The 12,770-nt window shown below is 38.2% G+C and overlaps 1 protein-coding gene and 1 pseudogene across 1 annotated transcript in view; one reads left to right on the forward strand and one right to left on the reverse strand.

Annotated features, from left to right (window-relative positions):
- The window catches only part of HACD3 (3-hydroxyacyl-CoA dehydratase 3), a 34,671-nt gene extending 22,499 nt beyond the window's left edge, over positions 1–12,172 (reverse strand). Inside the window, exon 1 of the mRNA XM_006920252.3 lies at positions 11,920–12,172. Coding sequence (XP_006920314.1) covers positions 11,920–12,006 — 87 coding nt within the window. The 5' untranslated portion in view covers positions 12,007–12,172. The remainder of the gene's footprint in view (positions 1–11,919) is intronic.
- On the forward strand, positions 6,244–6,362 carry LOC112469685 (annotated as a pseudogene).
- Positions 12,173–12,770: the final 598 nt, after the last annotated feature.

Here is a 12,770-nt window from a genome sequence, read left to right on the forward strand (position 1 = left end):
CTGGGTGAAAAAGCTGAAGGATTAAGACAAATTGGTAGTTACAAAATAATCGCAGGGATGTGAAGTACAGCATAGGGAATATAGTCAATAATATTATAATGACTGTGTATAGTGCCAGGTGGGTACTAGAGTATTTGGGGGGATCACTTCGTAAATTATATGTCTAACCCCTATGCCGTACAACTGAAACTAATATAAAATAATATAAATAAATATCTTTGCTTTCTGTTTCTGCTCTTTCTTTCTTCTTTCCTTTAACTTTCTTTGGGAGAATTTGCTATGTCTTTCTTCTTGAAATGGATTCACGAGTCATTAATTTTCAGACTTCATTATTTTCTTTTAATTCATGCTTTTAAATGTAAGCATTTAAATACATAAATGTCCTGCCAACTCTTACTTTGGTTGTCTCTCTCAAGCTTTGAATGTAGTATTTTCTTTACCATTCAGTTTAAAATATTTTCTAATTTCCATTATCATTTTCTTTTTGAAACATGGGTTGCTGACAAGTGTTTAACTACCAAACACATCAGATTTTCCAGTTATCCTATGCTATTAATTTCTACCCCAATTACATTGTGATCAGAGAACATTCTCTGTATGATTTTAATCATTTCAAATTGTAGAGATTTCCTTTAGGAAGCGGTATACAAATGTTCTGAGTGAACTTGAAAAAAAAATGTATATTCTGGAATTATTAGATGCAGTGTTCTATATATCTCCATTAGGTCTCCTGTTAATTGTTCATAATCTATATCTTTATTGAATTTTGTCTTCTTATTCTGTCAATTACTGAGAAATCACACTATAGTAAACATCTATTTCTCCTTGTACTTCTGTTTATGTCCATGTTATAGAAGCATATTACTAGTTACATATAAGTCTAATATTGTTATATCATCTTCTGGTGAATTGAAACCTTCATCATTATGAACTGATCTTTTTATGTCTAAAAATATATTTTTGCCTAAAACTCTTATCTGATATCAGCATAGCTATACCACAAGGATCTGCATTTGCTTCTCTGCCAGGCACCTACAAGCGCTATCAATCAAGACCACTTTCAATTAAATTCATGGCTTAAGGGTTTTTCAATCTCCGAAATTGTGTAAATTTGGGTTGCATGTTCATTTGAGAGCCAACTAACAGTTTAATCCCTCAAGGACTTTTTCCTCTACTTTGTTCAGTGCTAAAGCATATCCCCAGCATATCTCTCCATTAACTACTTCAGAGGACTATACACTTGTAGAGATGAACTAGAGGTAATGGAGTAGTTAATGGAGAGAAGGGTTTCCTATTACATATTGCATCTTTGGTGGGCTTTGATCTTACTTCTGTCCCCTGCACTGCTAGGCTGTCAAAACCAAAGTTCAAGTTTACTTACTTAAGCAAATGTTCTCAAGGCAAAAGTAGTTTTGGTGTTCAGCTTAATTCTCTTAATTCCCAGTTTATTTTCTAATTTATTGACTCTTTGATGATTTTACATTTCTATTGAACACTTCTGTTTTTAGCAGGGAGGTTGATGTGCACAGCCCATCTTTTGTTAGAGACGGAACTGTGCCTTGCTTATGAAAAGAGGAGTGAATAAGGAAAAAGGTAAAAGGTGGCTTTGAGGTCAGATGGACCTGGGTTCAAATCCTACTTATATTAAACTTATTTTTATCATTCCTTTTTAAATCCATAGCAACTGTCACCATTTTTAAAACAACAACTTATAAAATAACTTATTTCACAAGATTGTTGTGAAAATTATAACAACATACAAAAAGTCTGGCACTAATAAGCATTCATATTCTGGTTGCTTTTCTTCCTCTAACTTGAATGCTCTTCTAAGCTTCCATGATTTATTCATTTTCGAGGTCCAGGTCAAATGTTAATTCCTCTTCTCTCCTACTCACCTCCAACATTAGAATTAATAGCTTCCTTACTACTTTGTCTTCACTTTTATTATAATATTTATCATACTGTTCTGTAATTATTGTTTATTGGTTTATTTGCCCCTCTAGACTTGAGTTCCCTGATGGCAGGGACTGTGTCTTATTCATCTCTGAATCCTTAATGCCTCAATAACTATTTAATAAACTGAAATTAAACCAGTTCGCCACATTTTCATAATTTCTGACAGAACTACAGAGTTCAATGAACTACCTAACCCTTTAGACAATGGTTTCCTTTCTCGTTCAAATTGTTAGTACTTACCTTTGCTGGCATGGGTGATTAGCATATATGCAGAAAAGAGCTATATGGCAAGCATATAGCTGGCAACTGGGAACTTGGCTTTCTTCCATCCCCTAACTGATTAAAGTTGGTTTACTGTGCTTACAAACAATATGACTTATAGTGAACATTTGTCTTCCTTCTGGGAGTCCATAATTTTGGTACATGTTAGGCAGAGCATACCTAAGTGATCAGCTCCTAATAAAATCATAGGTGCTAAATCTCTAATGGACTTCCCTGGGCAGAAACATCACTACAAAAATTCTGTAGTTTCTGGTTTATCCTTCCACTGTATGTGTGTATATGTTTTGGAAAAAATAAGTAAATATATTCAGATATTCTTATTTCCTCTTCTTTCTGCACAAAAAATAGCATACAATATACATTCTTAGGCACTTTTTTTTTTTCACCTAAATCAATCCTATCGGTTCATAGAGATCTTTGACTGGTCATTGTTTTTATACCTGCCTAACGGTCACACTGATCTCTCTTTCCAGAACTCTGAGAACACCATACCATTGATCTCTCTGCTTATCTCTGCTAGAGAAAAGAGTACACTAACATACACCTCCTTACAGTAAGAAGAGGGTTTGAGGAAGCCTGTACATGGATTTCTCCAGACTCCACTGTGGTTTTTTTCCCTTTGCTGATCCTGTCATATATCCTTTCACATATAGTACAACTATATGCCAAGTCCCAAGAACTACTGAATCACCAAATGTGTAGGTGGGTATTGGGAACTACCCCAAAACAGTGTCTATTTTTAATGTGACTCTTCTCAACCCAACATTTTACTTTGAAAATTTTAAATCCATAAAAATATTGGAAAAAATGGTGTAATGAATACTCGTGCCTTTCATCAATTGAATATATTTAGTCACACTTGCTTTTAATATGCACTTTTTTGTCTGAATCATTTCACAATGAGTTGGCAGGCATCATGACACTTCATCCCTTACTCACACACCCATCACCCTCTACCACATACCTATTCATCATCTATAGGTAACTATTTCTGTAGTTTCTGGTTTATCCTTCCACTGTATGTGTGTATATGTTTTGGAAAAAATAAGTAAATATATTCAGATATTCTTATTTCCTCTTCTTTCTGCACAAAAAATAGCATACAATATACATTCTTAGGCACTTTTTTTTTTTCACCTAAATCAATCCTATCGGTTCATAGAGATCTTGGTCATTGTTTTTATACCTGCCTAACGGTCAATTGGGTATATGTACCAATACATATCCTCTTTAATTTCCCTTTTTGAATTCTACTTATACTTAAAAACATAGCTCAAGGCCCACATCCTTTAGAAAGCCAAAAAAAAAAAAAAAAGAAGAAGAAAATGAGGAAGAAAGCCTGCTTTGGCCACACTGATCTCTCTTTCCAGAACTCTGAGAACACCATACCATTGATCTCTCTGCTTATCTCCTCCCCCACTGAGAAAATCTTCTTTAAAATAAAAGTTACCTACAATCATTACTTCTTCCTCACCATAAATTTACTCTTAAATCTACCGTGATCTAGCCTCCATCCCGAACGCTTCACTGAAACTATTATCATCAAGATCCATAAATCCCATGTTGCCAAATGGAAGGGACATGTAATCTCATTTTATTCAACCTCTAAGCAGCACTGGACACAGCTGACCACACTCTACTAAAATGTTCTCTCCTAGTTTCTAGGAGACCACAGGACACTGTCCTGGATTTTATGCCTCACAGGCTACTCCTTTTCAATCTCCTTTGCTGGTTCTTTCTCCTCTGCTCAACTTCTAAATGCCTGAGTGCCTCAGGGCTCAATCTTGGGTTGCTTCTTATCTCTATCAGTTTTTAATATCTATCAGTTTTCTGACATAAGTTGCCATTTTAAGGACTAACTTGAGCCCAAAATATTTTATAATTCCTTCAGAGAATTTTTTTATTAATTTTTTATTTGAATTTACCACCAAGCACTTTCTACCTAGAGACTTCGCAGTAGCTATTCCCTCTCCCTGTAAAATTCTTTCCCCATAATTTTGTGTGGCTTCTTAATATTTAAAGTCTCTGCTCGAATGTCACCTCCTCAAAGAGACGTTTCCTGACTACCCAGTCTGAAGTAGTTCTCATGGTTCCTTCTTCTATGTTTTTTCTTGTTTTACTTTCTTCATAACATTTATTATCTGAAACTATTCGATGAATTTATCTACTTTTATTGTCAGGCTTCCATCACCACCACCAGCCTCAGTATATAAAATTCATGAGACCTAGGACCCTGTCTGCTCTGCTAATAATCAAGTCCTAGAGTCCAAAAGACTGCCAAACGTACAGTAAGCATTTATATATATTTGTTAAATAAGTACAAAAAAAAATCTAAATCTCCACTTTATATATATTTATTAAATAAGTCAAGTACAAAACCATGAGGGTTTTTTTTTCATTGTTAAAAAAAATCTAAATCTCTGGCTTCTCTTTAAAAGACACCGACTTGGATATGCATTCTTGAATGACAATAGCTACTCCCTTATAATGAACTCAAACCTCTCCAACTACTTTCTCACCCAGCTCACTTCACAAACATTTATTGAGCACTCCTTATATGCCAGTTATTTTTCAAAGTGTTTCACATTATTAGCGCGCACACATACACACACACACACACACACACACACACTCACACAATCCTACAAAATAGGTACTATTATAACAATTTTACAGATGACGAAACTGAGACTTACAGAGGTTATGGAACTTGCCTGAGATTACAAAATCAGCAATGGAAAAAGCAAGATTCAAACCAAGGCAAATGATTGCCTGGCTCCCAATCACTACACCATATTTTGGGCATTTGAATTGGTAACCTTTACCTATACTCTCTTCCTGGGTGATCTCATCCTATCTCAGGTGTTTAAATACTATAACTTAAACTGACAACTCCAAAATTTGCTATATTTCATTCTAAATGTACATTTTTCACATTTAATATCTCTAAAATCAGAATATCTATTACAATATATAATAGCATCTTACAACTGTTTTAGCAAAGCGGCAACCAAGACATGGTCGTCACTTGCCTGAGCATGTATGAACTTAGATATTATCCCAAATGGCATGACTAGAAAATTACAATTCAATATGTTAGTCAACAAACCACTTACAGGCCATTTGAGGAAGGTGTATGAGTCCCGGTTCTTGTTTGGAAACATTTTGTAAACTTCCGGTGAGATCAAGAAAGTACCAGCATCAAAACTTATAGAAAGGTACTGATTGCTTGAAAAAATAAATGCCAGAGGTAATAGTTGAGCACTCTTTCAGACATGCTGCATTGCTAGTACTCTCAATGGCCCAGAGGATGATACTATGGAGAAAAACAAGAACAGTGACATCTCTGAATAGAAAAATGATTCAGAAAAGTAGATTCTGAAATATGAAAATCATTTAGGAATAACTTCGCCAACTTGTTTTGCTTATATTTTCATATTTATGTGTACAGGAAAATGAGACAGATAGATTTATGATTTTTTAAAACTGTTTTGAAAATGAAAACACGCAGCCCCTGACATCTGAAACTGATCTGATATTTCACAGCTAGACTGCAGAATATCACAAGCCAGTCTGAAGCTGTGAAGCAAGGCCATTTTGTCCTCCTACTGAACGTAAACAATCTCAAAGAATACCAACCAACCTCAAGTTACTCTGAGATCATGATAAAATGACACAAAAAAAGGTCATCTCATAATTTTGTCTAAGCACAGATCATTCACTATGCCATTCACAAATACCCAATTATAGGATTGTCCCCACTTTCCAATAGCACACAATCTCAATCGAATTCCCACTTCCTTAGACCCTCTCCCAATCACCCAACCAAAACCCAAATCCTATAATCAGTTCTTTCTAACACTCCCTTTCTGAGACACTCCATGATTCCCCAGTGTTGCTTCTCCCTAACTAAAACAAGCAAAACCCCAACTTGTTAAAAAAGAGTGTGTTTTGGTGGTCTTTGGCTGGAGAGAATTGATAGTTAAGTCTAAAAGAGCTCTTGCAGTCTACGGCCATGCTACCCTGAACAAGCTCAATCCCGTCTGATCTCAGAAGCTAAGCAGGGTCGGGCCTGGTTAGTACTTGGATAGGAGACCACCTAGGAAGACCAGGTGCTGTAGGCGCAAAAAAAATAATAATAATAATAAGGGATTGTAAGCTGACAAGGTCCTAGCAATCCGTGAGGTTAACCAATAGTTGCCTTGCCTTAAATAGATAGATAGATAGATAGATAGATAGATAGATAGCTAGATGATAGATAGATAATAGAACAGCTCTTGCAATAATGAAAAAATAAATATTCAAAATGGTAAGAAAGTATGTATCATAGTTTAATCAGCAGCAGTTTTTTCTTCATGGTACATAAAATAATGGCACATATTACAATCAATGATGTCTAAGATGTCATGAAATTATATTTTCAGCCTAGACTACTGCCCTGAACTCTGCATTTGTATAATTCTATGTGACTACTTCACATTTCTACATGGACTTGTTTAACAAGAGTCTCACATTAACATGTCCAAAAAGAAACTCTTGATTTTGGCCTCTAAACCTCTTCTCCAGTCTTAACCATTTCAGTAAACTGTATCATCATCTATTCTGTGCTGAAACCAAAATTCTAAGACTAGTTGTTGATTCTTTCCTTCTCTTCCCTTCCCGGCACCAGCCTCAATATATGCAATCCATCAAGGCCTAAAGGTTCTCTCCAAATACATCTCAAATCTGTCCATGGCTCTCTACCTCCACTGTTATCCCTAGACTGAGCCACCTTATCTCTCACCCACACTACTATAATAACCTTCCTAAATGGTTCTCCAGATTTCATTTTTGCCTCTCTAAAATCTAAATAGCAGCCAGAATAATCTTTTTAAAACAAAAATCTTATATCATTTCTCTGCTTAAAACTCTTTAACAAGTTCCCATTTGTCTCAATAAAACCCAAACTCTTTACCATGGCAACAAAGCCCTGCATGACCTACATCTTGCAAATTCTTCCAACTTCATCTCCCTCTTATTCGTCACTTACTATACTCCAAACATACTGACATTCTTTTTGTTCCTGGAACCCTTACCCCAAGACATTGCCTGCCTTTTAATTCTGTGCACTAGTTGGAATGTTTTTCCCCCAGCTCTCTTCAGAATTCACTTTATCCTTTAAGTTTCACTTAGCTCAAATATCACCTCCTGAATGAAGGCTTCTCTGACCACTATATTTAAAAAATCTCTACCAAATACTCTTTATTTCCCTCATAGTACTCATCTTGGTAATTCTTTTATTTATTAATTTATCTACTGTCCATCTCCCTCAACCAGGAGGTAGTATCTTTACATTGTGCTGCTCCCCACTGAACCCCCTAGTACCAAGCACTGGGCCTGGACCTTTGTGGGCTTTATCTTTATAGATACAGGTGGTTCTGTTTCATCTATTTTAGCTGTTGTACAGTGTGCTATTGTGTAAACACACCACAATCTATCCATTCTTCTGTTGATAAGAATTGAGGTTGTTTTCAATATTTTTGCTGCAATGAACATGCTGTCTCCTGCATATATGAAAGAACTTCTCTAAGGAGCAAAACTTCCAAGTCATAAGTATATGCACATCTTCATCTTGGCTGGATAGTGTCAAACTGTTCTCCAAACCAGTTGTACCAATTAATACTCCCAACTGCATAAAAATGTCCCATCACTGAACATCCTTGCCAACAGTTGGTAATGTCGGGTTTTCCATTTTTCACAATCTAATGTGAGAAAAGTATCCTATCATTTTAATTTACATGTCCCTGATTATTAGTGAGGTCAAGCATCTTTTCAGGTCTGTTGGCCATTCTTATTTCCTTTTACTCTAAACTGCCTATATTATCTACCCTTTTTTCTATTGGGTAATATCTTTTTCTTATTGATCTGTAGTTGTTCTTTACATATTCAAGATATTAGTCATTTGTCAGTGACACGTACCACAGTATCTGCTTCAAGCTTGTCTTGAATTTGTCAGTCTTTTTCTTGGGTTTATGACATGAATGTCTTGTTAAATGCAGTCTTTCCTTTTCCAATACCATAAAGACAGTCTCTCATATTTTCTTTTAGTAGTTCTGTGTTTAGGTCATTAACCCACCAGGAATTGACTTTTGTCTGCGACACAGGCAAGATCTTATTTTACCTTTCTTGCCATTTGATTACCAACTGTCCCAACAGAATTTCTTGAATGGTTCATCCTTTCCCCTATTAATTTGTAAAGCCACCAATGTTATATGAATAAGTCTGCTAATAGACTCTATGCTGTTCTATTGCTCTGTGTTTCTCTCATTTAAATTTTAATATCGCAATAATAATCCCTTACACTTGAATAGCACACTAGAATTCATAAAGCACTTTCAAACCTGTTGATTATGCAATTCAAACCTCAAAACAATTCTGTGAATTAAGTGTTAGTATTCACATATATTTGGATGAAGAGGCCAAAACTCATAAAAGTTAAGTGAATTATCCATGGCCGCCAGATAGTAAAAGAGCAGAGACCCAATCTCTTCTTTAGTTACCAGTCTTTCCACCAGACTCTCTATTAGGAAAGGACAGGAACAATATCTTTCTAATGGCTCCCAAACAGAGCTATGCACTTTGTCCTAACACAACTAAAACAAACAAACAAAAGCCTTGATAAATGAACAAAGTCTTTAACAACTATGGTTGTTTGCACAAAACTGTCCTTTATGCTTATCTTGAAAATAAACTCTTACTGAAAGTAAATCTGCACTAGCCCCTATGGACTCCAGCTAGCCTTTTTGCTACTGCTCACTTCAAACACAGACAATGTCTCTGTTGAAGTCTACTGTGCACCACTCCTCATCAGTAGTGGTTTCTCATCAGTCACTAGCCCTGCAGCTCTGAAGACAGAATAGAGATGTGAAGACCCAGGGTTCTCTGTGTCTCAGGAAGGGAGGGAAGCAGAGCTGATGCCCCCAAACTAGAATTCAACACTAAAATTCACTCACACATAGCTGTGGGACATGTTAAAGAAAACAGGGAGCATGAGAGCTGTCTAGCAACCCAGCACCTCACTTAATGAGAGACAAAAGTAAGTATTCCACAAATGGTTTTCATTGAACAAATAAATGAATTGCTTCATCTTGAGCCAGAATCAACAGTTTCACAGAATGTGCATAAAACAATTAATTAAGAAATTTAAGAAAAAGCAGCCCCTGAGATTCAGAAGCCAGCTTGGCACTCACAGCTAGGGCATATTATTCTCCTACTGCACATAAACAATCTCACAGAAAACCAACCAGTCAAGGCCATTTCATAATTTTGTGTAAGCACAGACAAAAACATGGCCACATGCTATCCACAAAATACCAGACACCGTTCCTCTCTTGGCCAAAATGAGTGACAGCTACTTCCCTACCAATTACACACCGTTTTATTCTTGAGCTATGTCTCTCTTCCCTATAGACAAGATTTAGTCAGATGCCCAATCACAGAATTGCCCCCATTTTATGACAGCATCTAAAGTGAATCCCTGCTTCCTTAGACCATCCCCCAATCACCAAAGTCCAAATCTTATAATCAGTTCTTTCTAACACCCTCTTAAGACACCCCACAGTTCCCCATGGGTTATGCTCTCCCTTGCTGAAAGGGTAATAAACCCAACTTTTTAATTAGTGTTTTGTTCCTGACTGTCTTTGGCTATAGGGCATTGACACAGTACAAGTCAAACTAAAAGTCTATGCCTTTCTCTTTCTGCAAAGTACTCCCAATCTCAGTTTGACAAGAATATCATCTTATTTCTGAAAAGTCATCTCTAACTAAACAAAAGTAACAAACTCCTTTAACACCAGGAAACTGGTTCAATATTCAACCCCGATTTTACCAATGAACATACTCATGCACAAAACTTTTTGTTTGCATATAATATGCTTCCTTCTAGATAGTATGTCCTTGGAAAGTCAAATCTGTCTGATTCATCTTTGTAAATCTATAGCATCTCACATGTGGTAGAGCATTTCTTTCATAAATCGTATTAACATGTTGCTTTTAAACTAATGGTAGCTGAAACGGATGCCTCAGAATTACACGAAGGAAATCACAGATAAACCAAAAATTCAATTGGAAGAAAAAAATTATTTTTCCCAAAAAATTAAAAAAAAGATTTCTCTCCAAAACAATTTCAATTTTTCCTCCATATTTACATTTATTTTAACTGTATCTCAAACATATACCTTCATATTTTTAAATACACCAAATATGATTAACATATGTGTTCATGTTTCTTAACTAAAAAGGTTTAGATCTTTCAGGAAAAATATAAGTATTATGTATTTTTTCATTTGTCCAACTAATTTCCACTGCTTTCCACCACCACCACCCTTTTAACCCGCTAAAAACGCATTTTGTTTGTAGCTTCAAAAGTATCCCAAAATACTACATCCTTATTACATGACAGACGTCAAGAGGGCAAGGCCTGAGTTTATTCAATTGGTCTACATAATGCTTAACTAAATACTTAAAGAAACTGTCATAACACATATCCTGAACTTTTTTTATTAATTGCTGGAAAAACTCTCTCTAGATAAAGACTTTGATCCCCTTTGTTTTCTTCCTTCTTTTATTAAAACACCTTTGAGCAGAAGAGAGCCAACAGAGAACATCTATTCATCCTCTGAGGCAAAAGTATAATTCAGCCTGGTTTAACATATTAAATGAAACATTGTGCAATGTAAAAATTAAATTCAACAAATTCAAGTCCACAATCAAAGAGCACCTACCTACACTCTGCGAGACAATATGCCCCAGAAGAGCTGATATCCAAACAAACTCAAAGTTAAGTGGAGTAAAGGTTACAGAATACCATAGACGTCAACGAGAGTAAGGAGTAAAGATGACTGTAGAAAGAACATTTCAGACTGAAACTCCAATTCCTCAAAGACTGGAATTCTGGATGGTTTCGACAGAAACATGGAGGTACTCAGTTCTGAGATCTCCACCATTTAGGAGGCTCAGCTTGTTCACATAGGGGGTCAATGAGATAAAACATAAATGCTCAATGTAACCAAAGATAATTTTTAAATTCTCTATGCAACTCAGCAAACCTTAGCTCACAGCCTTCGGAACAAGGGGCAAAATTCACTTCTTCGAGGTCTTCTGGACTTTAAAATTAACAAGAACGATTGCCATCACTGAATGGTTGGACGGTGGATGTGGCCCGTCAGGCATGGGCGGGCCTCGTGAAAGTCAGAAGGGACTGGCTAGACCGTTCAGGCCAGTGCTGGACTTCCAGCCACGGCCCAGCAAGCGACTGTCACACTGCATCCTTAACCCAACGAGCTCATCCAATATGCTCGAGAGCCTTGACAGACCCGAACACTGACCGCCAGGCTTCAGGGCCAGGCTCTGGCTCCATCAGGCCTCAGACTGCGAACAAAGAGAAAGCCCGAGACAGCCTCCGAGGTCCGCACGGGACCCACGCAGCACCCGAAGGGACCTGCAGCCCTCAAGGGGTCGTGCGCCGGGCCTGGGTCTGCAGGTGTTCCTCAACAAGGGCCAGCCCCTACCCCGTTGGCGCACTGCAGAGTCTCCTGGGCGCAATGGGACAAAGGGTCAGGGAGTCTGGGTGCGTCCGGGTGGGTCCAGGTGGTTCCTGGTGAGTCCCAGGAGCCAAGGCCCCGCGCGCATCCCGGCCTTTACCTGCACATCACTCAGCTCCACGCGCAGATATAGCTCGCGATGTCGCTGAGCCCAGTAGACGTGCGGTGTCAGCACCTGATTCTCCATGGCCACACTGCCCAGGGTGCGGGGAGACTTTACTCGCTGCGCCTCGCTGCCTCGGGTAGTGAGCCGCTGGAGCCAAGCGAACGCAGGCCGCAACTCCCCACGCTTCTGAGTGCCTGCAGCCAGCAGCCTCAGAATGCCCCACTCTTGCGTGCTGCGCTTGCGCAGTGACGAGCGGGAGCTGGAGGTTTTTGAGCGAGCTGGGCGGAGACAAAGCAGGGCAGAGGCAAGAAGAAGCGGACCCAGGAACGTGGCCCGCCTCCACTGGCTGTGGCAGCGTTCAGAGTTGCCATCAGGCGCAACGCGCTTCTCTCTTTATGGCGGTGCTTACAAATAAGCTTAAAAATAAGAAACGCAGGAAACTCATAAAGAACCAGGCAGCATGGGCAACTGATTTGGGACTGGATTCCCTCCCATTCTATCACTCATTAATGCAACATTTATTGAGCGCCTAATGTGTGCTTGGGCGTCAAAGCTAAACACGAGCTACAGCAATAAGACACAGGTCCTGCCGACCTGGAACCTTCAGTCTATTCAAAGACTTAAGTAATTGCAGACACGATAAGGATGATGATGGTTATAAGGGAAGCAGTGTGAGAAGAGGCTGGAAAAGTGTTCTCAGAGGGGAGAGTTTGTTGTAGCCACCAGCCCCCGATAGACACACAGACCACCAGAAATCAGTGTTATAGGAAACACACTCTTTATTCAACCAGCTGGGTCTGCCAGGGCTACACAGACCCCAAATTAAGCAGCCCCAAAATGTAGAG

The sequence above is a fragment of the Pteropus alecto genome, unplaced genomic scaffold (genome assembly GCF_000325575.1).
Source record: "Pteropus alecto unplaced genomic scaffold, ASM32557v1 scaffold86, whole genome shotgun sequence".
NCBI classification, from domain to species: Eukaryota; Metazoa; Chordata; class Mammalia; order Chiroptera; family Pteropodidae; genus Pteropus; species Pteropus alecto.